Source organism: Polyodon spathula, chromosome 18 (genome assembly GCF_017654505.1).
Source record: "Polyodon spathula isolate WHYD16114869_AA chromosome 18, ASM1765450v1, whole genome shotgun sequence".
Lineage (NCBI taxonomy): Eukaryota > Metazoa > Chordata > Actinopteri > Acipenseriformes > Polyodontidae > Polyodon > Polyodon spathula.
This window is the reverse complement of record NC_054551.1, coordinates 4,983,650-5,008,961: the sequence shown is the minus strand read 5'-3', so window position 1 is coordinate 5,008,961 and position 25,312 is coordinate 4,983,650. Positions and strand designations below refer to the sequence as shown.

Below are 25,312 nucleotides of genomic sequence, written 5' to 3'. Positions count from 1 at the left end.
GACTGGAACAAACTTTAAACATCCCACATTTTTTTGTTTTACTCTGTCATGCATCACTTACCATGTAACATTCCAAAATGAAAGCATCCAAGTAATGTTAACTTTAAACAGCATTGACCACTCTCATAATAAAGCATGTTTATTTTGACATTATATGTGCTGAGCTCTGTTTACTTAAAAGCACGTGGAACATGGTGGTTGAAGCTCTATAGTGATTTCTTTTCAGCTGCCTGCCTTGCATTGTCCTCCTCTGTCCACTGTTCACCCAGCTGCGTCATGTGTACTTGACTAGATAACACCAAAATGAATGACGCCCACTTGCTAATCTAGACCAGGGACACTACGCCATTAAACTAGTGATAACCTAAATTTTAAAATCCAGTTGATGCTGCTTCACATGTAGTTCAAACAGGGTCTACTGTTTATTATTATTATTTTTTTTAATATGCAAAGAATGAACAAACTGGTATTTTCCATAGTTGTTTAAACATGACAGTTAGCATTGCTTTAGCATTATTGCATATAAAGTGCATAGTGCACTTGTATTTTACTGCAGCATGGGGTCTGTAATCAAGATCTCTGTACCTGGCCAATATTAGACCACATTCACTAGTAACTTAGTGATTTATATCTTGTCAAAGTCTGCTTTCCAGTCCTTCACATATTTTAGACATTTGTTTAATGGCATTATTACATTTCTTTAGCAGACTTTGGAAACAGCCACTGGTTTGCTTTAAGGTAATACTATCGCAGCACTCAAACACTTTCTTGCTGTAATACTAATAATATGTGCATCAAATAGGCAAGTTAAGTGGCTTGTATATGTGTTAGCTACGTTAGCAGAAGAAGGTAGTGTTAACAGCGATTCCTTTTCTTTACCTTGTTGGTTGGTGCACAAATGGATGGCTAATGGGTTGGTTAATTGTTTAATTCATAGGGATATAAAGGCGTTGAGTAAGGTGATGGAGAGAGAGGAGTTGAGAATTAGAGAGCTATAATATGGTTGTTTGTCAAGTAAGAATATTAGCTTTTAACATCAGTTCATGTTGAGTAGGGCATGTCATTTATTTGTACACATTAAAAAGGATTGGGCTCTTTAAATGCATTTCTATTAATAAAAAAGGAATTTCCAAAAACAGTTATGTTCTACCTAACAAAAAAAAAAAAAAAAGTTTATATTTCCAAATGACAGTTTAGGTAAATTGACATGTGTTTTACCAAACATGACAAGCAAAATCCATACACATTGCCTTCATTCTGACATGTTATATATGTAGTACTTTCATAATACTATCAGATTTCATAATTGGAACCATTTGGGAATGCTTTTAGATACGAAAATCTACAGTGGAAATCACATAAGATATATATATATATATATATATATATATATATATATATATATATATATATATATATATATATATATATATATAGACACACACACACACACATGCACATCTAGGGGAAATGTCTTCAATAAGACAAGGAATCCCATTAAATATGAATTGCCATCTTACATCCAACCATCTTGCAACCATTTCTGATGCAAGATATTTCAAACTATACATTCACTCACAAAGCAGGTCAATAACTTGCTAAATGCCATTAGAAACTTTTTATTGCAATGGATCCTTGTAATAACTGTCTGAAACTCATTGACATCCTGCCAGGTTATGGATGATGGGGATCAATAATCTAATGCTTCTAATGCACTCTTGTTGAGGAAGGCATTAATGAATTTGAAGCACTTTCCACTTGCTGCTACCTGCCCATTTCCAAGATATATCCATATGGGATACACAATGATTCAGAGAGGATGGTGCAACAAACATCTAGCACATTCTTCATTAGTTCAGGTGACTTATTTCACTCTTTTTACCCTATACACACTATCTAAATAATATGCAATAAACACGTATTTAAATCAGTGTAAGTGCCATTCTCTGTTACAGTAAATTGATACAGGGTACTTTATAATAGAAACTCATTAAGAAATGCTTGTTGTTTAATTTAAAAAGCAACCCACCTTTGAGACTGACAGACTTTAGAAAACTTGAAAGTAGGTCGAATTGTCTACTGTTTACATTGTTTTCTGTGTGGTTTTTGAGACAAACCCCAGTGGTTGTAACTTGAACTGCTGAATGAATCCACTAGAGGAGAAACTGAATATAATAAAGAGAAGACCACAGCCTGTTTGTTGGGCTCTTCCTTAAGGAAGAGAGGGTTGTATTATGCTGACGACCCTAAAATGCTCTTTATTTACATTAAATATCGAATTACATTTCTTGCGCTATTTTTTAATTAGTACCAGTAACTTTAAATGTTTCATGCTTGTTTGTTCGGATTGTTTCCTTTGTTTTATAGCACTGGTCCAAGGTCACCCATGGTCAAATCCTGCTTATAATTATATATTTAAATTAGGGAATATGGGAGGACATCCTTTAACCTGAGATATAATTTCATCCCAATACAATATTATATCATCGGACTTGTGTTCAGACACATGCTGTTTAGATAAACAAAACCTACCTATCTGATAGTCACAAACACCCAAACAAATGTTTTCATTGATTTTATTGTATTTATTTATTTTTTTCATTTTTAAGAAAAAAAAAACTCCCCTCCGTTTTCCAATTAACCTCATTTGTATATGGTAATTAGCGCAAATTAGCTTAATTAATGTGATTTCCCTGATAGCATAGGAGCTTAACCTTCAAGTTTTGCCTTCCACAACAAATCAAATCCTTGTTTTGCATATACAGTGCCTTGCAAAAGTATTCAGACCCCTGACCAATTCTCTCATATTACTGAATTACAAATGGTACATTGAAATTTCGTTCTGTTCAATATTTTATTTTAAACACTGAAACTCATAATCAATTATTGTAAGGTTACATTAGTTTTATGTTGGAAAATATTTTTAAGAAAAATAAAAAACTGAAATATCTTGCTTGCATAAGTATTCAACCTCCACACATTAATATTTGGTAGAGCCACCTTTTGCTGCAATAACAGCTTTAAGTCTTTTGGGGTAAGTATGTACCAGCTTTGCACACAGTGGCGGAGTGATTTTGGCCCATTCTTCTTGGCAGATTTGCTCCAGGTTGTTCAGGTTAGTTGGACGACGCTTGTGGACCACAATTTTTAAATAGTGCCACAGATTCTCAATGGGATTGAGATCAAGACTTTGACTAGGCCACTGTAGGACATTCACCTTTGTTCTTGAGCCACTCCATTGTTGCTTTGGCCTTGTGCTTGGGATCATTGTCCTGCTGAAAGGTGAATTTCCTCCCAAGCTTCAGTTTTTTAGCAGACTGAAGCAGATTCTCTTGCAGTATTTTCCGATATTTTGCTCCATCCATTCTTCCTTCAATTGTGATAAGATGCCCAGTCCCTGCTGATGAGAAGCATGCCCACAGCATGATGCTGCCACCACCATACTTCACTGTAGGGATGGTGTGTCTTAGGCATGGGCAGTGTTAGGTTTGCGCCACACATAGCACTTTGAGTTTTTGCCAAAAAGCTCTATCTTGGTCTCATTTGACCACAAAAGCTTTTCCCACGTCGCAGCTGGGTCACTCTCATACTTTTTGGAAAACTCCAGACGTGCTTTCAGATGGTACTTTTTGAGTAACGGCTTCTTTCTTGCCACCCTCCCATACAGGCCAGTGTTATGCAGAGCTCTTGATATGGTTGACTGGTGCACCATTACTCCACTCCTAGCAATTGAACTCTGTAGCTCCTTCAAAGTGAATGCTGACCTCTCTGTGGCTTCTCTCACAAGTCTCCTTCTTGTTTGAGCGCTAAGTTTTGAGAGAAGGCCTTTTCTTGGCAGTGCCTGGGTGGTGTGATGCAGCTTCCACTTCTTGATTATTGATCCAACTGTGCTCACTGGGATATCCAAACACTTGGATATTATTTTGTACTCTTTCCTTAATCTATGCATTTGTATTACTTTATCTCTAACTTCTGTAGAATGCTCTTTGGTCTTTATTTTCCTTCAGATTCACAGCCTTACCAATGATCCTTCAACAGTGGGGTTTTTATCCAGAAAATGTGACAGCAACTTTAATGGTTCACAGGTGGAGGCCAATGGTAAGGTAATTGTGTCCTCGTTAGGGCAATTTCTTTCATCGGTGCAAACTTGGAGCTTCCACAGCACAGGGGTTGAATACTTATGCAAGCAAGATATTTCATTTTTTTATTTTTCTTAAAAATATTTCCCAACATAAAACCAATGTCACCTTACAATAATTGATTCTGAGTTTCAGTGTTTAAAAATAAAATATCAAACAGAACGAAATTTCAATGTACCATTTGTAATTCAGTAATATGAGAGAATAGGTCAGGGGTCTGAATACTTTTGCAAGGCCCTGTGTGTTAATTAACAGCAATTAATGTTGTTTCCACATGCAAATCGGGGTATTACACCCTTATTAGCTATGAGGCTGCTCACTAGCTGCTCGATTGTCTACCTGGAATTTCTGAGCCCTGACTTTGTCTCTCAGCTATATGCAGGAGTTGGAATCCTCTATACTTTGTTCACTGCAAAAACAGACACAAATAATAGTGCATTGCATGGTTTTGGAACTATACCCATTTCTTCAAACAATTTTTGACATCTTTTGTTTTTATTGTAAATTACCTAACATGTACAGTGGACGCTCAACTTGCTTCTAGTGCAGAAGATTATCAGATTATCAGATTGTTCCTGTATGGTAATCAAAAAACACGCAAACAGCTTTTAGTGTATCTTGGAATTGAAACGGAGTTCAGATTTTGACTTAAAAAAAATAAATAAATAAATAAATAAAAAAAAACATTCGCCTGCTTTGCCCCGAGGTCTTGAATTAAGCTGCTGTTAGATTAGAAATTCAATACATTAGTCTTTGTAAATGGCTTTCAAAGTCTGCCAGAATGTGTTGGAAAGCAGTACTTAAAAAAAGTAAAATAAAAAATAATAAATAAAAAAACTGTGTGTGTGTGTGTGTGTGTGTGTGTGTGTGTGTGTGTGTGTGTGTGTGTGTGTGTATATATATATATATATATATATATATATATATATATATATATATATATATATATATATATATATATATATATATAATGCTGCTTCACAACATGCCATTTTACAAAATTCTACAGGTTCAATCTTATAACGGCACAGCATTCACCGCCTGTCACCTGCGACTCAGATCGACGACGGGTTAGAAGAACAATAGATGCTCATGTGTCCATATTTTTTTGATCGAGGCAGTGTCTATTTTGCATGCAATCATACTCCTCAGAAATACACGCTTCATCATGTTCGCATTACAGTGACTGTCTGTATGATCACACAAGCGATCGTTTCTTTTGTTCCTAATGTGTACAGATGAGGCTCAAAAGCCCCCTCACCTGACTGAAACTTAATGCATTTTAACACTTAATTGATGCAGCAGTCTTTGAGGTGGACACTTTGAAACACAGTCCTCCCTAGCCTCCTCAGGTATCGCACATCTATATACTGGTTAAATAGGAGGCTGTTTCATCACGAACGGCAGCCAGTTTTGCATTTGCTTTAGCAGCTGAAAGGAGACGCATTGGAGCTACAAAAAGCCATTATGTGCTAAGTTTATGTATTTCTCACAAAACAAATGTATTTATTTAATTAAAAATAATTGCGTGTATATATCAGCTGGGGTGGCTTGCTGGAGTTTACATTTCCTCTTGGTTATGTGCCAACTCTGTGCCAACCTGCATGTTTCATTTCAAGGTTGTCAACAGAGACAGTGTTGTGATGATAGCTGAGTTTAGCATAATTATCTGTGAATGTTTTCATCAACATTGTTTGCTCAGAGCTTAGCTTTGATTCCCAAAACACCCGTTTGGTTTTGGATTACTGTAGAAGACCGTGGGTAGAATTGCGGATTTTTTAAAACAGATTTTTATTTATGCATTTATTATTTTAGTTGGGTAAATAAATGCAGATTTTGGGGAGATGGACCTTTCTGTGTAGCATATTCACAACTACACCAAGAACTAACCATACATCTATACAAACTACTGCCACCTGCTGGACACTGTAAAATGACTAGCCCCTACATAGGTACTACTGTACTTTTAATTGACCAGCCCTTACGTAAGTACTACTGTAAAATGACCACCCCAACGTAGAAATTGCAAAGTTAATTTACATTTACTTAGAACACGTAGTTTGTTTTGTGCATTTTGATTGGTCCAAATCAATACGTGCACTAAATATTTGAAACTCTTTCTAAATTTTTTTTACCCGGATGACCTTCCATACCTTGGGCAACATACAATTGCATGGGCTGAGTGTGCCCAAAACACTTCACAATTTAACTGTTAATTGTGGCATAAAGTAAAAATGTATTATTATTATTATTATTATTTATTATTATTATTATTATTATTATTATTATTATTACTACTACCACTACTACCAATAATAATAATAATAATAATAATAATAATAATAATAATAATAATAATAATAAGCACAGGTGACACAATTGAGAATATGTTGTATACTATGTATTTAAAATACTACTTCTTAAGCAAATGTACAACACCTTGCTCTGAGAGAGAGAGCACAAAAACCTAAAAGGGGGTGTGTGGTTTTTCAGAGAGGGGCGTGGAATACAATCATACAAGGCAAGAAGTGTCAGAAGGAAAATAAGTGATTCTAGAAGAGCGACTGAGAGACCGTGCTTATTGTTCACATCATTTGCAAATAAACTGAAAAAGACACGTCTGTGAATTGAGGTTTTTAAAAGAAAGAAATAGAAGGAGTTAAGCAAAATAAAACTGCTAAAATGGAAATAAAAATGTCTAAAAAGAAGAACGCAGACTTCTATAATATATGAAGAAGCCGAGCATACAATGCGTGATATATCTATGTATTTGGAGATAAACTTGGTAAAAGCGCGACACGCTCACCCTCTGCCCGCATTTGCACGACAGACGCTCTTTGGAAATATCTTCTTGTACATTTTACAAAACAAATTGTCCAGATTTGAGAAAGACAAGGCATGTTTCCTAAGTTTTTCAGTTGGCATTTTGATCAGGATAGCAACTCATGGGATGTAGTATTTGGAGAAATAGGGTCAACCTTGGACTGTTGAAGGCACAATCCAAAGTGTCGGTATTTTTTACAATGATCGTTATTTTCACTTATTTATTTTACTGTCTGACAGGATACTGCGAGACTCTGCCACGGCCAATGTATGATCACCATCCCGCGAGCAGCACCAGTAAAAATCACAATGGACAGAATGGCTTTCAGGTGCAAAACAGCATTTTGGATGGAGCAGATTTTGCCAAAGACACGCGGAATTCACCAGTTGAGACCAACAGAACTTTGCAAAGTTCTGGGACGAGAGCGCTGCCTGGTTCTGACAAATTGCATTCTGTCCTGCAACAGATCGGAGACGTGCAAAGGCAGATTTCTGATGGGGACAGGGAACAGTTGCAAGATGCCAGCAGCAGCATATCTGTTTTCAATAGCTTTGGGAGTAACAAGTTCCCGCAGGCGATCATCATCGGAGTAAAGAAAGGGGGTACCCGCGCGCTGCTGGAGTTTCTTCGGATTCACCCCGACGTCAGAGCTGTAGGTGCAGAGCCTCATTTCTTCGACAGGTTCTATGACAAGGGGCTGGAGTGGTACAGGTAAGGACAAACAAAAAACACATGTAAAAATATGCTATCCATAATAGCTATACAATGAAATATATCACTAGGCTGCCCATGTTTATATTATTATTATTATTATTATTATTATTATTATTATTATTATTATTATTATTATTATTATTATTATTATATTTTAACCTTATGCTTGTAAATACGCTATGCAGTAATGGTGTCTTTTTACAGGGAGAAGGGGCGGCTCTCTCGTTGACACTGTATACAGGTGGTTGAGGCAAAAAACGTGTATTATTAAAAAAAAAAAAAAAAAAAAAAAAAAATCATATCTACCTGCATTAGATATTTGGTTAGAATGTGTGGAACATGAATGGACTGTACTCTAGTTAGGGAAAGCATGCTTCAGTCATTAACCGGTTAAATGGATATTGTGATATTTGGTATGTAACGTATTCATGAAATATTGATCATCGCGTGGTTGTCATAAAATGTAACGTATCGTATTTTTTTTTTTTTAAAGTTATTGTAATTGCATTGCTTGCTGGAGGCGCAAGAATATCTAATTTAAATGCATTGAGCAAGTGTATGTTAAATACAGCGTCAGGTGTGATTAATAGTAGGCTATAGTTAAAATATCTGTAGTTGATAATATCTGTAGTTAATTAATTAGTTTAATGAATACATCTGTTAACAGCTCGTAGATACAGTAGAACGCATTGAAAACACATGAAGTTCAAAGTTTGGGTACCTCAATCACTTATTCAAAACTCTACATATCGACTGCTGTTGCTGTAGGAATATTTATGATGGTGAAATATTTACGAATGTGCTACTGCAAAGTAACTTCTATGTTTAATTTAAAAATACAGTACAGCAGTACTACGTCAGGTTAACGTTTCAGTATCTTTTATATTATAATATGCAATGTAAAAATTCACAAAGCATAATACCTCTGTGCTTTATTTATTTTAGAAAAAAAAAAAAAAAAAAAAAGCTTTAAATAAATTACTCTGGGTGTTCTACAAAAATGCTGATAATTTAGCACAGTGGTAAATGCTTTGTGAATATGGTCCTAAAACTTCTATACTAAGTTTAATACCACAAGGTTACAGAAGCATTTCACATGCATTTAAATACATGCTCTCTTTCACACTTACTCTTGCTTGAGTAGATTCAAAACAAACAATACCAAGCAGTCCTGAGCTATTTCCAGTTATCTTTCCTTAATTATATTCATGTAGACATGCCCAGACAACCAGCACCGGGAAACGTTTAGAGGAAAAATACCTGTGTTATTAATGGATTTAATATCTCATAAACCCTACAAAAGAGGGCAGTTTAAAGCACACCAATATGGAAAGAGAATACATCAAAATATATATTTATATGTGTTTCACTGTTCACATGTGCATACATGTGTATATATGCCCAGCTCCAGACTGGCACAAATAGAAAATTGTGAAGTATGGATAGATCGTTTAATAATTGAAATCATTGAATAACTGATTGGAAAGGACAATCGGCAAACCTGAATGAGAACAATTTAGACTATATTAATCATCAGAATGGACCGTATGCATTCTGCATGTATAATGCAGATGTACTCTATACAGTGTTATGAATAACATCTTTTTGCCCTCAAGCACTATTGCAAGGATGGAGACAAATCGCTCCAAGAGGTCATTTTAAACAGTGCATATCTTTGCTAGATTGACTGGTTTATTTTCTTTTTGGTCTAAACAATGTAATTAATGCCCGGAAAGATAAACTTACTTGTTTAGTGATTTTTAGACATTTGAATAAGTATGACGGCTGTATTAGTTGCCTTGGCTGTAATGCAACATTTATTTCAAATACAGTTTGAAAATGTTCTAATATAAACTTTATTTTAAATGATTTATAAACATTTGGTGACGTAAGTTGGCATTGCTAAGTTTTCTATAACAGAGGGTTAGATTAGCTTCATGCTGACTTCCAGGCTGGAACCATGCATTAATGTACATTTAAATCTGGTATTTACACACAGGTTAAAAGATCAAAACCATTGATAGAGGTCTATGTGTATTAAAAAAAAAGAAATCTGAGAAACAATCAAGTAAATTGCAATATAATGTGGTATTGTTTATCACCATGCTACTATATTACTTCCATTAAAGATTCCTTAAAACCACTGCATCAAAGTGTGGCAGAATAGACCATCATCATATGTGAATGTAGAGTTTCGAAGCTTTTAATCACCCTAGCTGTATTTAGAATTTTGAAAAAAAAAAACATCTATTGTGAAACAAGTAGCTGCAAGTTCTGGAAGAATGTTTATAGATCTGATTCAGCTTGCTGCCTAACTTTCTTCTTTAGAATAAAAGCGCAACGCTATGGTAAAACTGCTAAAAAAAAATGCCCTGATATTGTTAATATTTGCAAAGGATATCTACTTCTGAAGTGAATCTGCATCTGATTTCAAAATGACGACATTGCAGGTGAGGTAGCAACTTAATCGAGTTAACTTTAAAAAAAAACAAAACAAAAAAAAACGTTCCTTTTATTTACTCTGAGTTTATTAATAAAGAAAAACAGATAAACGTACTTTGAATAAATCATACTTATACAGAGAATCTGGATACTACAGCACTTTTCATTAAACTAAAGTATATTATTTGTCAACATGTATTCATGTTTTGGTGTTGTGCATTAAAAACAGACTGTTTTGTACTGCGCAAGCAAAATGTATTTTGATTTTGAAGGGCAAATATTGCCCTTAAGACCATTGTCTGTTTGCTGTAAACCACTGATATATTTTCCTTCAAAGTGCTGGCACACTTTTCTAGGGACACTTGACCTAATTTTTTACTATTTATTTGAACCTGTTTATAAACCCCTACAAGCATGCACTAATAAGGGAGTTTGAATTATACATTCCCTTTAAAAGAAACATTAAATTATCTTTAAAGTCCGTGCTGAGAGTATAAAGAAGTTGCATTATTCCTTCCAGTTGTACTCAAGGAGGGTACTTCAACTTTATTTTTGTCCAATTAGTTTAGCAACAAGCCTGTTTATTAACACAGGTATTGAGAGAATGTCAATAGCTTTTCAAACACCAGCAGCCCCTCGGTAAATGAATGAAAGCTCACGCTATCTCAGAGAAGGGAACGTGCAAGGCCAGAGAGGAGCCATTGATCAGCCACTCAGCAAGCTGCACTCCTGCTTGTCAGTACAGCTCATTACAAACACTTGTCAATAAATACTAGGAATTAGGGTCCCGGCCATTGGCAGGCTATTCAGTCGCATGCCAATAAAATCCTGTTTATTGACATTGTGTATCTCAGGATAGTGGCAGTAGGATACCTCTGGGGCTCTGTGACTGACGTGGGCCAAGGTGGAAACTTCGGACCATAGCCTATTTGTCTCTGTTTCATCCTGTTCCCTGTGTCATTTTGTGTTTCGATGACCAATCCTCCTGAATGGAGCGATACTTTGTACACTTATTGCATTATAGAGTCAGGTTGCTAGTACTTATTAATTCCAGCTTTACTTCATTCATCAATTTGCCAGGAGTACCTCTTATGTGAAAGATGAGAAATAAGGTTAATTTTAATTTAAGAGCTGCTATAAGCAGTTCTTGTTAGTTTGGAAAGTCTTATTTTTTCCCCTTACAGCACAAAACAGGGCAAACGCTATGCTGTGACACATCGGTTTTAATGTTCCAGTTTCCCAGGGGAAAATCTTCTAACGTCAAATTAGTGTTTACCATTAATTACACTGTGGAAAAGTGATGGGTGCCAAAATGTTGCCAAGTGGCTCATCAGTCTTGAGCAAAGCAAATGCAGATGCAACATCAAGCGATTCGTTCTCTGCATCAGTTTATCACTTAACTTAAAGTAGGCTGACAAATTGGGATCTCCTTTGTTTCCTTTTTTTCCCACTGAGTTTATAACCCTATTGCTGCATTAGACTGCACATGAAGTGACAGCATGGAGTTCCTATGAAGCTAATTGCCCAATGTGGCATCAGTGTAATGAGCTCAACAAATTTGGGAAATTCAACAAATTCTGTCACAATTAGCTAATCTAAATGTTCCACAGTGGGGATGTTTTGCATTTTGCAGATTGTGCAAAAGAGTCGCTTTTGTAGCACAGCTGTGTGGTTCAATTAATTACAACTGCAGGAATGTTGACTTAAAATACTGCTAATGATTCATAGCTACATTATATCTGATTAGGATTATAGTGCATCATCTTTTCCACTATTATTTCATGGGGGAGGGGGGTTGTCATTAATTAGGTGTTAATCAGGCTATAATTAACACAATGTAGCTACAGTTGTTATGAATAACATTTGCAATCCATATCAGAAAACCACACTGTTACTTGTTCAATATTTCGTGTGTGTGTGTGTGTGTGTGTGTGTGTGTGTGTGTGTGTGTGTTCAGTTTTGTTTCATTTCTTAAACCCTTTGTTTTATCCTTTCAAAACATAGTATGTATTAAAGACAGGAGTGTGTGCTTTGACAATCTGGCTCTTATTTATTAAAGACAGGAGTGTGTGCTTTGACAATATGGCTCTTATTTATTAAAGACAGGAGTGTGTGCTTTGACAATATGGCCCTTATTTTCTTATTATTGAGGATGTTAATTTAAAAAAGGCCTCGTCCTGGGAGTGATGACGAGTCATAAATATCTGGACCTTCAGGGTTAACTATGTTCTGGTTATGACCCAACTGAGCTGCAACTTCATCTCCAGTGAGTTCCTTCCTTTATGAAACTATTCAGCCAGATGGAAAAGAGACAGAAGTTGTCCAAGTGACTTGACTGAGGTCTTGTGTTGTATGTCAATGTGATCTGGGATTGAAACCCAGATAGGATGCCCTGGCCCTGAGCTCTCACCACCAAGGTACACCACCTTCTGCTGTGACAAGTCCTGGTAGTGTCTGTCTCCTTTGTGATAAGATACAGTGCAGTGCTTATGAATCACTCTCTTAGACACTGACTCAAAAAGCCCAGACAACACAGTGTTTTTTAATAGTCTCCTCCTCATTTGCAAAAGCCCGGAATGCGTTTGGCACCATCGCCTCACTCACAGCTCCAGAGCTGGGTGCGATTGGACTGCAGTCAAGTCATCTTGCATGATTAGCATTGTGCTCTACCTCTCTTGCTGCGGTTACTGATGTGCATGCTTTCGGCGTGTGTGTGTGTCCCTCCCGCCCACACGCCCGCTGCTAATGCCAAACACACAGTCCACTTGGGCAGTGCTTACAAAGGTACCACGAAATGTTCCTGTCAGGACAATTGAGGAAGTCAACACCTTTGGTCACTTTTTTTTTTTTAAAGTAACAAAAACACTTCTTCAACATAAACTACTTTAAATGTGTAATGACTGCAGTATAGGATACTGACCTTAAGGTTAGGGTTTTGGTGTTGGGAGAGGATTATTCCTTGTTTTATTAACAATAATATATAGCCAGTCAGAGCGCAGTGCCCTGACAGGAGAATTTTGTTACCTTTGTAAGGACAGCTCAAGACTGGAATTTCATCACGGAGCACTGATATAAAACAAAATGTACAGTAGAAGACACGTGAAGTATTGTCTAAATCAACTGTGCAAATAGGTAACAGTGCCTTTCTAAACCTTCCTTTTCATATCATGTAAACAGCCCACCTATTCAGAATGAAAAATCTAAAACATCTAAAAGCTATTTGAATGGTTATAGTACACCAACTTTAGATTTTCCTTATTAATAATAAGGTTTTTACAATAGGCACATAAGGGATCAATGGTACTATAAAAGATAATGCCTCAAAGGGGATGTGGTTACCATTGCAATACTGTCATTTTTAGCACTTCTTTATGCCCAACGCTTCTAAAGGTGTAGGTGATTCAGATTAATTTGAAATTCCATTGCTTACAGGAGCTGCCAACTGTACAGCTGTCGCCATCCACAAATCATTTGGAACAACTTTATAAATGAAAAGGCCCTAACATTTAGAATTATTTTTAACGACAGTCACCAGAGCTCATGAGAGAGGCAATGTTCCCTTTTTGCAGCACTCATTTAGCCTTATGTGTGTGTTGATAGATGCTTAGGCATTTCAAAGGACAGTGATTAGGTCAGAGCGCTTTGAAAACACCTGTAATGAAACCTCCAGGAATGGCCTCGTCAGCCAGGTGTTCCATTGAAACAGCAATCACGCTGGCACATTGTGGTTGCTGATGAATATCATACCATGAGCTTACCTGAACGACGCATAAGTAGGTGATATGGTATGCCAAAACAGAGATTGTTATGCAGGTGTGACCTTCAGCAGGCATGGATTCTGTTAGTTAATTGCTACATTGTTACATTTTACATAGCTTTTTTTTGGAGCACCCCAGTGCCAGTTTAGATATATATTCGTTACCTGAGCAAAGCACTTGATGTGCAGTTAAACTGACTGGGTTTACTGTTCAGGTTCTGCTTCCACTCAACCCATCTGATTTAAGCCTCCACCCCAGAAGCTGACCTCATGTTCCTTGATATGCTAACACATCCTCTCGATTTTGTCAGCTGCCATCTTGGGAAGCTCCCAAGCCAGGCTCCTTCTGTGAATGCTAAAGGCTGCGACGCTCAAGGCTGTGTGACTGCACTTGAGGGATCTCCCATAGTCAATTAAGCACCTTTTTTCTTCAAAATTCATTTGGAAGGGAGTAGTAGTTACACCATGTAAGGATCCTGCTACAAGAGTAAACAAAAAATACACAATACTGTGGGAAAGTAGGAGGGGTCTCTCTCTTAGCATTTCAGGACCCCTAACTTAACAGAACTGCAAATAACAGTAATTATACCCTCCCACAAAAAAGTTCGTTTGAATTTCAAGCATCAGAATTTTTTTATTTATTTATTTATTTATTTATTTATTTATATTTATTTTTTGTTATACAGGCTATCCTAACTGTTGGACTGTGTTGGATTTTAAAGAGTTAAAATAAAATGTTACCCCTTTATTTGAGAATTAAGAGTTGGAGAACTCCAGATGTTGTTTGTAAGCTTTATAGATAAACAGGATGATAATGTTTATATTTTATACATTTGTTTTTTGATCAATGTTTCTTAGCCTCTTTCAAAAAGTTGACTTACTATTTACGATACATTTAAAAACAAATTAATAATAATAATAATAATAGTTTGTATCTGTTAAAAGCCTTGTTAGGGTGAGGTGGCACTGCAAGCATATACATGTACAAATCTACTGCATGTCACAGTGAATGCAATTGTAAGAAACACCTTACTAAATTGGGCACAATTCGTATCAGTATTGAGATTCACTCTCACAGCTACAAAGGGAAGTTTTCTTTGCATCAAACCCTGTTGTAAACCTTTAATCAACAAGTGTGTTTGTGTTCCAGGTTTGTAAATGTCAGAGATATATCTTTAGTGAGATACTACTGTAGCGTTCAAAAACCCGCAATTGGAGTGGTACAAAATTGCTGCCAGACTGATGGTGAACCCTGCCTAGGGAGATAGAGATGGATGACTGTGTCATAGCTTGGAATGCCACAAAGTCATTCTGGAAAGGGCAGAGCTGTGTTTAATAGTGTATCATCAGAGCTATTACAATAGCAGACCTGTAATCATGCACTGCTGAGGTCATGCTAAATGCTTTCCAAACTCCAGTAAGATAAAAGCTATCAGGCTCACAGCAGCACAAAGTTTCCTCAGCTTCTAATTTGGAAGAGAGGAGTAAGGAGCTAACAAAGGGTTCCTATACGTGATATCTCTGCACAGAAGCAGGGCTGCTGATCCGACTGTACTGCTGCTGCTGGTAATTACAGCGCAGTGACTTCAGAGTGTATGTAATTACTGGGGTCTGGGAAAGCTGCAAAAACCTGCAGAAAGTTAAACACAGTTTGCATGCTGGAAAACAAATGAGAAAGAGTCATGTGCATGCACTCTGTACTCCAGTGCTGCTGTTGTTCTTTCACCGATGAGCTTCTTCTCCCTTGTGAGTGAATTCAGTTTCTTAAATTACAGATTTTCTCAATTGATTTGGCACATTTTTTAAAATCAAGTTCCATGTTCTCAAAACAGTTAACACAACCATCAAAATAGACTTCCACTTTGCAAAATAGTCCAAATCCACTGCAAATTGCAGTATTGCTTTCATTTCCAATAAACCCCTTCTCAAAATCAAATATTGCCATCAAAATTATACACACTTGTCATCTGTTGATTAGCTCATGTCTTCAGCTTCAAAGTTGTAGTAAATGTATAATATCAGTATCAGCTAAACAGTATGGTCGTTACCATAAAGCATTCATAACAGTATGTTTAGCAATCTACGTTTTACTGTGTTTACATTTTTTCCCTTATGCAAGACATGTCTATCTGTTTACGTATTTGTAAACTGTATTACGTATGTGATATGTTATGTCTTCACAGGCCTCTTCCATGGCCTGGAGAAGCGTTGACCTTTTGTAACGGTTGTGATCGTACACTTTCCACCATCCATGCAGTGTTGTAGGGGCCCAAAATGGCATTATGAGTCACTGCCCCGTTTCTTGAAATGGCTGCACTTATGGTCACATTCCCTCCACGCTGACCAGGGACCTGCACTGTGGCGCGCTGACTAGTGACATTTCTCCCTCTTCGTCTTCGTAAGGTTGAATCCAGCCTTGACTACGTAAACGTACTTGTGATGAGTGAGGCTGGCATCAAGCTCCACTATCTAGGAGAACATACGGTACAGTTAGTAATTATGGTAGTAACATTACATGTTCCAGAATACAGTAATTTCACAGTACATAAAAAATAAGGTAGTTTCGTAGTTTACAGTATTATGTTTGGAGTTGAACAGAGATGAATACAGAAAATTACCTGAACATACTGAAACCTTACCTCCTTTACTCTGGCAGAGTTTCTTTCAAATGGCACCTTGTAACCTGCTTCATTCGGATGGCATTTCTTTTCAGGATACGATCAATTGTGGCTAAACTAAAATGATGAATGTTGGTCAAAACTTCATTGTCCAGGATGATTCTGTGCTGTATATTTTTCAAACTGATGGCATTGTTTTGGATGACCGTGTCTACTATTGCTGTTTCTTGTTGCTCAGTGAAGAGCTGTCCTCTTCCCTCTGAAGGTGGTCTTCTATCCATTCTAAAAATGAATGGGAACAAAGTATTCAATTGAGAAAATTACAGTCCAATTGGAAAAAAAGAAAGAACAAATGGTAACGATTTACATTAACTCTACCTTCAGAATTCATTCATAATGCATTCATAAGCTTGTGAATCCATCCTGAATGGTTAATGATACATACATGAATGTTTTTTTGTGTATTACATAATAGCCACATAACAAGTTATATGGTAGAGTTAATATAAGTCGTTACCATAAAGCATTCATAACGCTCTAGGTAACTGTAATGTAATGTTTTTTGAGTTCTTATGAATGCATTATGAATGTATTATGAAGGTAGAGTTAATGTAAATCGTTACTGAACAAATTATTGTATAATTTTTCCTGCGGTACTGTAAAATATACGTAAGCTTCAAAGCCATTGTGTACTGTAATATACAGCAATGTACAATTCACAGTAGTGGTTCACACCTTGCAATGGCCACTTACCTATTTTCATTCTTTAGTGTACGAATGATTGAAGCTACTGTAGATCTTTTCACATTTGGCTGGACCCTCTGCCCAGTCTCTCTCAAGGTTAGACCATGATTGATGACATGATCAATTATAGTTGCCCTCAAGTCATTCGAGATCCTTCTTCTGACTTGCCCTCTACCTCTTCCTCTACCTCCTCCTCTATCTCCTCCTCTGCCTCCTCCTCTTCCTCCAACTCTATCTTGCTGTATTTGGTCCTGCTCCATTGCTTACCAACAAAGTTTAGTTCACATGTCACTCCTTTTATACATAATGGAGGGCTGATTGATGATTGAACAATTAAGCAAGCTGCATTTGCTTAAGTGTTGTGTGAATGTATCCATCTGACATAATTGTACTTGAGATTGAGAACATGTAATTGTAAATGTGACATCTCACATGAACGTTTAGCTTAATGTAGAGTTTTGTGTGAAGTGTTTTGAAAAAATAAATAAATAAAAACGTACTAATAGTTTTGCAAAAAAATCAAGAATTTCAATGGTTGTGTTGACATGTTTTGAGAACATGGAACTTTGTTTAAAAAATGTGCCAAATCAATTGAGAAAAACTGTAATAATTAGTGTGGTTTTTGGCAGAGCTCTAGAGGAATGAGAAAGGCCATTGTCGGTTTTAAGTGCAGCAGGCAAACTGTTTACAATGGGATATATTGGTGGGGACGTGACCTGATGAACATACCACAAAAGCACCAACATGCTTACAGTGTGATACATGTGATACATAGCTATCAGCAGGGCTTGGATAGACAGCTCAATCAAAATCACAGAAACACAGGCCCATATAATTTTGCCTTGTGGTCACAGACCTATAATTTCCACCTTACTTACAAAGTAAAATTCCAACCCACCCATTTTCATGTATTCATTACCAGTTATGGTCCCCCTGATGGCAATGCATATTCACATTGACAGAGATTTAGTAGAGATACATACAGTACGAATGTGTGTCACACATGTACTAAGAGACCTGCTTATCCAGCTATGAGGAAACTTGGTTTGGAGGACATGTTCAGCACAATTTTTAGTATCAGAATGAGGGCCAAAACAGGGGTGGTTTTAACCCACTCACCCCATTACTCATGTTTGTTAACTTTACATGAGGGTATTGTAGCTCATAGTGAGCTAGGTTTTAATATATGCAATGTATTTTGCTTTTGAAGTGTATTTGAAAGGAATTAGGTACAGTTGATATCCCAGTGTCTCTTTAGACATTGTCATGTGCCTTTAAAATGTACTTTAGATTCCGTGCTGTCCCTAAGGGTATGCAGAGTGGAGGATGTTAATGAGCGTCAGGGCTGTGGAGAGGAAAGAGCGCTTCAGGAGAAGCCTTTGCACAAAGCCGAGATTCAAGTTTCTTCTCCTCCACAAACACCTTTATGCCAAAACAGAAGACGGTTTCAACCCACTACAACACACCTCATGTACCACACTGTCATTGCATTAGCCTAAGGGTAGAACACTGGTGCTTTGGAGAGAATCCTGGACAGGTGTGGTCCCTCAGGTCAGGATCTTTGGGGAACGTTGGTGGAGAATGCTCTTCCATCCTGACCTGCCCTGGACTATACTGTAAGTGCTATCAGTCCACACCATGAACCCTCAGTTCAAAAGCAGGAAGACTGCCTTCACAACCACACTGCCGGATTCTTCAGTTTTGCTTGTGCCAGTTGGTGCTGCTGTTGAGCAAAAGTGTTTCTGATGGAGTCCCTCTGAAACACACGCAATGGGGAAGAGATCATTTGCTATATCTTTAACCCAAAATACAATTCAGCACTGTTTGATTAAAAAGCTCCTTCTTTTTCTTTGCCATGGTTTGAATTGGTTCATAGATGCTGATTGTGCACAGCTGGATTGCAGCTCAAGCAAAAGACAGATATTTATGCAGGAATACTTTTTCTGAGAGCGCCCATCCCTCAGATGTAACTGAAAACAGAGAAAGAAAACCACAAACATCATCAAAATTCCCTGTTGTAATTTTATCTGACCCTTTTTTTTTTTTTTTAACCAGCCTTCGACTATAAACGGGAACACATGGAAACATTTTAGCACTGATAATTTTAGCAGAGAAAACTACCAGTCTCTCTCTCTCTCTCTCCTTTTTTACCTCTTTTCTCACTGTCTCTGTATTCTTAATGCCTGAAACTCTCCATCTCTGAGACTGAAAAGTTAATTCCGGCTGGCACAAGAGATGTTTATTTGGAAATGCCTGTGGCCACCCTAGTTTCCTCCGAGGTATTGCTCAGTACAAATTTGAAAATTGGATAAACAGCATTAAAACATGCTGGGATCAATTGGGGGTTCCTTGCCTGGCTCAGGGTTATGTAACTGGAGACAGATGTGGTTCTGCCTGGGGCTTGAAACAGCGGACCATCTTCTGTGCATTTTTGGGGGGGTGGAAGGTTCGATTATTTTTGGGATGCCAAATACTTGAGGCAATATGAAATGTATATCGTATGCATCTGGCATGAGTGTCAGAATGAAAATTGTTTTGTGTCTTGCACAAAACTGGCAATTTGAAACCAATTTTCTGTCCATGTATGCACAAAAGTCACAATTTATTCTTTCTTCTTTTTTTTTACACTATACATTTCAGCATTGTATTTTTCTGGATTCTGTTTTGTATTATCTGAACATGCCAATGTTATTATTCTGAAGTTGGTATGTAGCTATAAACTCTTAGAACTTTGAATGTATTGGTTACGAGATTAACTTTAACAAGGGGAGTCATAGTTATCCAAGTTTCCATAGTTTCTTCAGCTGGTGAGCAGGTAATTTTGACTGAGAGATTATTTTAATTTTCTTTTAATTGGCTCTTATTCTCCTAGTGACTTTTTAACTGTTCTCGATTGACGAGACACAACATATGGTGTTGATCTGTGTATTAGCAGCAGATGCCAAAACTTTTATTTTTTTATTTTATTTTATTTTTTTGTAATATCTTAAAATTCCAAACCCACATCCTTGGATGGACACATATTTAAATAAAATGCAGTAAGCAATTTAGAAAATGTTACAAATCACAAGGATGTTAAAAAGAAGTAGAAATATTTTAGTGACTTTCTAAAGGATACCTTACATATTGTTACATGTCCTAACAGATACAGGACAGCTATACACAATCTAACCTTTGTAATATGATCAGCAAGACCATGCATGTGTGTGTGTGTGTATGTGTGTGTGTGCATGTGTGTGAGAGAGAGATAGCAATGATAATACTTCTAAGCTTCATGTCTAAGTTCCATGTCTCCATGTAAAGTTTCTGATTTCAGGGTGTCAAAAGGCCGTACACTTGTTACAGTTCAGTGTCAGGTCAAAGGGCAGGAGGTGTTTTCATTCTCTTGCTCCTCACAGGTGCTGGTTGGCTTTCTCAGAAGAGAAAGAAAGAAAGAAAGAAAGAAAGAAAGAAAGAAAGAAAGAAAGAAAGAAAGAAAGAAAGAAAGAAAGCCCAAGGGCAATAACCCTGCCTCCTTCTTCTCTCCACACACTTTAACACGTCCCTGTGTCAGACTCCCTCTCCATGCCAAAGGCAAGACAGCTGACAGGGAGATCCTCGGCTGGAATTCCTTGAGCTGTTCAGGTCCGCAACCAGGAAATAAAAACATGGCGCAACCTAAAATGAATTGATTTTAATTATTGCGATTTTACGAATGTTTTTAAACAAAGTTTTTTTCTTTGCCCGCTTGCCAGAGGTACGACTGGCTGGCTATGTGAACATGGGCATCACATCCCCCATATTTACAATCCTTAAATCTCTGGGAAGTCTCCCCATTATGTTAATCTTTCCCCACTCTCTGTGTCTCTCTGTGGCTGAGCCGCGTTTAATGACCTCATATGGAAAAAATATAAAGCCTCATGTCAGATCTGGAGATGGTTGGTTTTAACTAACAAATAAATTGAATTACTAGATATGGATCATGCTAGTTTGAGTGGTCTTCCTTATTAGCAATACCAGCAGTGTCCCTTACTGGATTTCCACAGGTCCTCCTGATTAAAGGAGATGGGAGCACCAGATCCTTTCACTGTCTACAACCAGAACGAATTTCACTGTTAAACTCTCATTGTGAGTGCGTTCCAATGGCTTTGCCTTGTATTTATTGTAATGACACTTATTGTTACTTCACAGTGCTGCTGCTTCTGAGTCTTCTTGGCTTGGGTCACCACTGCCTGTGAGAACCAGTTTGATTCATGGATTAGATATCCAAGGCTGGATTTTTCCATCAGGGTTTTCTTGTGTTGGGTGGTGGTTGGTGTTCATCTGCAGTTCTGCTCCAGTTCTGATAGTCCCAATAAATCTCATGATAGATGGAAATGCATTTTTAGGATTAGTGCAGTAACTGAGGGGTGTGGTAAAACAGGGATACACTAACCACACGTGCTGAAGTCACAGGAAACTAGTCACAGGAGAGGTTAAAGATGTTAAATAAGGGCTGTAACTGGGTTGAAATCAACATCTAAGTCAACATCTGATAGCAGTCTAATAGCAGGCTAATAGCAAGCTACATAGAGAACAGTGCCAATGTCAATTCATAAAAAAACAAACAACAAAAAAGCTTTACCATTCCCGTCTTCATGACCTGTCAGTCATGACTGCGGTTTATAGTTGCGAAGAAAAGTGTCCTGTGATGTCGAGGACAAAAACTCCTCCCTGATTGGTCAATCTGCTGTTTACAAGCGTAGTAATTTGTAAAAACTGCTAGAATTTCTGGAAGAAGAAAACAAAAAGTAAAGGAAGAAAGAAGAAAAGCAAGAACTGCCTAATATTGTATCCATGTGTTAAATCTGGATTATCTCTTGCTCTTTCTGCTCATGTACTTTTTAATCAAAGTCAGAAGCCTGATGATCCAAGGCTATTGTAGCAGGTCAGTGTCTGGTGCACAGATTAGTACTTTTTATGTTCTGACCAATCTGCATCACACTCGAGAGCTTTAACAATACCAAACAGACACGATTATCCATGCACGACTATCATCTTATCCAATACAGGTCAATGGCAATTGGCTGCAATTCTTAATTTTCAATGCAGTTCTGTAAACCTTTTACCTCACTGTATATATTAGCCATCCGAGTAAAAACTCATTCATAATATTGTCTTTAAGGCTCTTATATGTAGTTGTATACTATACTTAATCTTGGCATTGATGTTGACTCTGTTTTGGAAAAAAACAAGGGCATACATTTAGCTGATGTTTGCAGATCTTATGAATCCATCCCAAGTCCCCTGCTGATAATTGAATTTAAAATATTGGAGAGCAGAGGGCCAGCACACTAAAGCTTCCATTTTTGCACCATCTATCAGCATTGCTTTGATTGTAAATGTATTTTATTGAAGAGCCACCTGTAGAAACCATACTTGAAAAGGGCGCCCATGGCTCACCCTTGCTCCTCCCAAATCTGGACCGTACCCCTAGATTGGAAGAGTTAAGCTTAGCCTTTATTCCCTGCATTATGAGGTAGTATTGATCCGATTTACATAATGCCTCTTTTCACTGCCAGGGCTGATTCTGTCATATTAAGGGCTATAAAATCATCAGGGGCAGGAATCATTTGTAATAAACATTAGAGCGTGGTGCTGAAATCTCTAGCAGGTAAGACAGGTGGTCCGTTTTGTGTTTAAGGCCAAGTGTCAATGCTAGCTAACTCATGCTTTCATCTCCTCTTGACGAGAGGCAGATGGTGGTTTTGGATCTGGCTTGAGTTAAATTACTCATGAAAGATTCCCTGTCACCTTCACATTTTAGAGTCATTCTGATTAAAGGAAATAAATAATCACCCTGGGTTAGGACACTGTAGGATCTGGTTCATACTCAATGAGTCCTTGTGGTGTTAATGCAACTCAGAACGAGCCTAGATCCACAAAAGAAAACCACCATCGCTGAAATCCATATTAGAACAACAGTAACTGTACAGGAGTGCTGTCCAATGATTCAGATCACCATTCTTACCCCTTATTTATTTTAGTTATCAGTTGGTATTTCATATTGTAGTTTGGAATTTGCAGACATTCGAAGACAACCTGATACATAAAAAGTGCATGTGCTGCAGTTCAAACTCACTTCAGTGGTCCAGGTGTGTCCAATTAAGTAATTTGAGGTACAGCTGGAACAAAAACCAGGAAGGACACCGGCCCTCCAGGACCAGGATCGGACACCCCTGGGATGCATTGGACCATGTGACTTACAACAAAGGTACCAGGATGCATCTGTGGCATTATATTGGAAATATTTGACAGAAAAAAAACAAGGGAGACAGAAAAGATTCTCAGCATGATAAAAGGACACCTGTAATAATGTTGATATAGCATAAGCTCTGAATTGCTGATTTTAAAGGTTAGCTCTCTTTTAACGATTACTTACTGTATGTGGGAAGAAAATGTAGTGTCACCCTGTGCAAAATGTCCTATTGGGTGAAACAGTTGTTTGTTTTGGGAAATGACTAAAATGTGTGTTTACCCTTTGTTGCCACTATGAGTGCCTTTATAAATAGATCATTCATTTTTCATGAATCTGTGTTTGTGAAGATGCCACATTTTTTTAAAACAAGCAGAAATTATTTGGGATTTTAGTGAAATGTGAGCTAGGGAGAAGCAAGTCAGAAGGGAGGCATACCAGTTTGGTAAGAGCCACTTCAAGGAAGCACATCATGAAACCCTAGAAACCACATTTAGAAAAAACAATTGTTCAAAAAAATGAAGAAAAAAGTCAGCGTCCAATATGGAAAACTCTTTCATGGGGAAAAGCACAGAACTTCATCTCTAGAAATTAATTCAATCTGTATATATGTGGGGAAACAAACAAAGTCTTCTTCTGATTTTCCTACCGTTGATCCTCAGGGAGAAGGGAGGTTCCACGTGGCTTTTTATGTATATCATTTATTTATTTGAATGAATGTCGGACAATTGAGAAGCAAGCGTCATTTTTACAGAGCATGGCCAATGAAACCCTTTGCCCACCTGTTGAGTGAAAGCACCTGTTTAAAAAAGCAGCTGCTTTAAGAACTGGTCAAGAGGACTTTACAGTTCTGATTTACCTGCACTGTATTTCATTCAGAATCGTCCGCGATTTGCTAGCAACATCTAGTATCATCTACATTCAAGAATCAAATCAGGCACTTGGGGTTATCCTATTCACAAAATAGCATTTTATTCCTTGGAAAACTATGCAGTATTACACATTAGTTTTATTTTCTCCATTCCCTCTCATTTATTTTGGCACATTTCTGTGGCACCACTTGACAAAAGAGATTTAAAGTCAGACCAGAAATTAAACAGATCAGAGGTTAAGACATTCTATTTCAGGAGCCTGTCCTTGGAGTTGAAAAAAAAACAAAATAGGTTCTTTAAAAAATATTTATACAGTATATGTATTTCAGTGAAAGCTTCCATTTTTGCACCATCTGATCAAATGATATTGAGCTCGCTGCCTCTGTCAAGAAAAAAATTAATAAATAAATCCTAATGAAAAGTGAAATAATTCATGCCTCCCAGGCAACTCCCAAGTGTGTCTGTGTTCCTGCTGGTTTTCCAAGAAAAAATCTAACAGAATTACATTTGTTAGCTGAATTCGGGTGCAGTGCAAAAGGGAGGAAAAAACATACTATACAAGATAACTGAAGAATTGTGTTTCCTCAGAACATAAAAAGTCAAATATTGGATGAGACAATGCTTACTTTAGTTTAAAAGCCTCCAGTCAGTTTTTGCTATTATAAGGCATCCAATGCTGATTTGGCATTTATGTAAGTAAGTTGTGATGAGCCCAGCCACTGCTACCTGAATACCTGTTGTGCTGCTATAGCCAGTTCATTGTGTATCTATAGCGCCTTACTGGAATGCTGTTATTCTAATTTATTTCAGGCTTTACCGGTAGATCATATGGGACGGATTCGTGGTGCACCAAAAATCTGTGAAACAGAACTAGGGAGAACTAAATTCTTTCGTAAAGCAAAATACTTTTTTGATGTGATTTTGTTTGTTTTATTTTTGTATTTAATTAACACAATTACCCTATAAATTGTATTAGGTTTATGGACTG

The 25,312-nt window shown here is 37.2% G+C and overlaps 1 protein-coding gene across 1 annotated transcript in view; it reads left to right on the top strand.

Moving 5' to 3' along the window:
• The first annotated feature begins 6,712 nt into the window (after positions 1–6,712).
• LOC121330668 (heparan sulfate glucosamine 3-O-sulfotransferase 6-like) overlaps positions 6,713–25,312 on the top strand; it is a 35,251-nt gene continuing 16,651 nt past the window's right edge. The window contains exon 1 of the mRNA XM_041277358.1: positions 6,713–7,674. Coding sequence (XP_041133292.1) covers positions 7,085–7,674 — 590 coding nt within the window. The 5' untranslated portion in view covers positions 6,713–7,084. The remainder of the gene's footprint in view (positions 7,675–25,312) is intronic.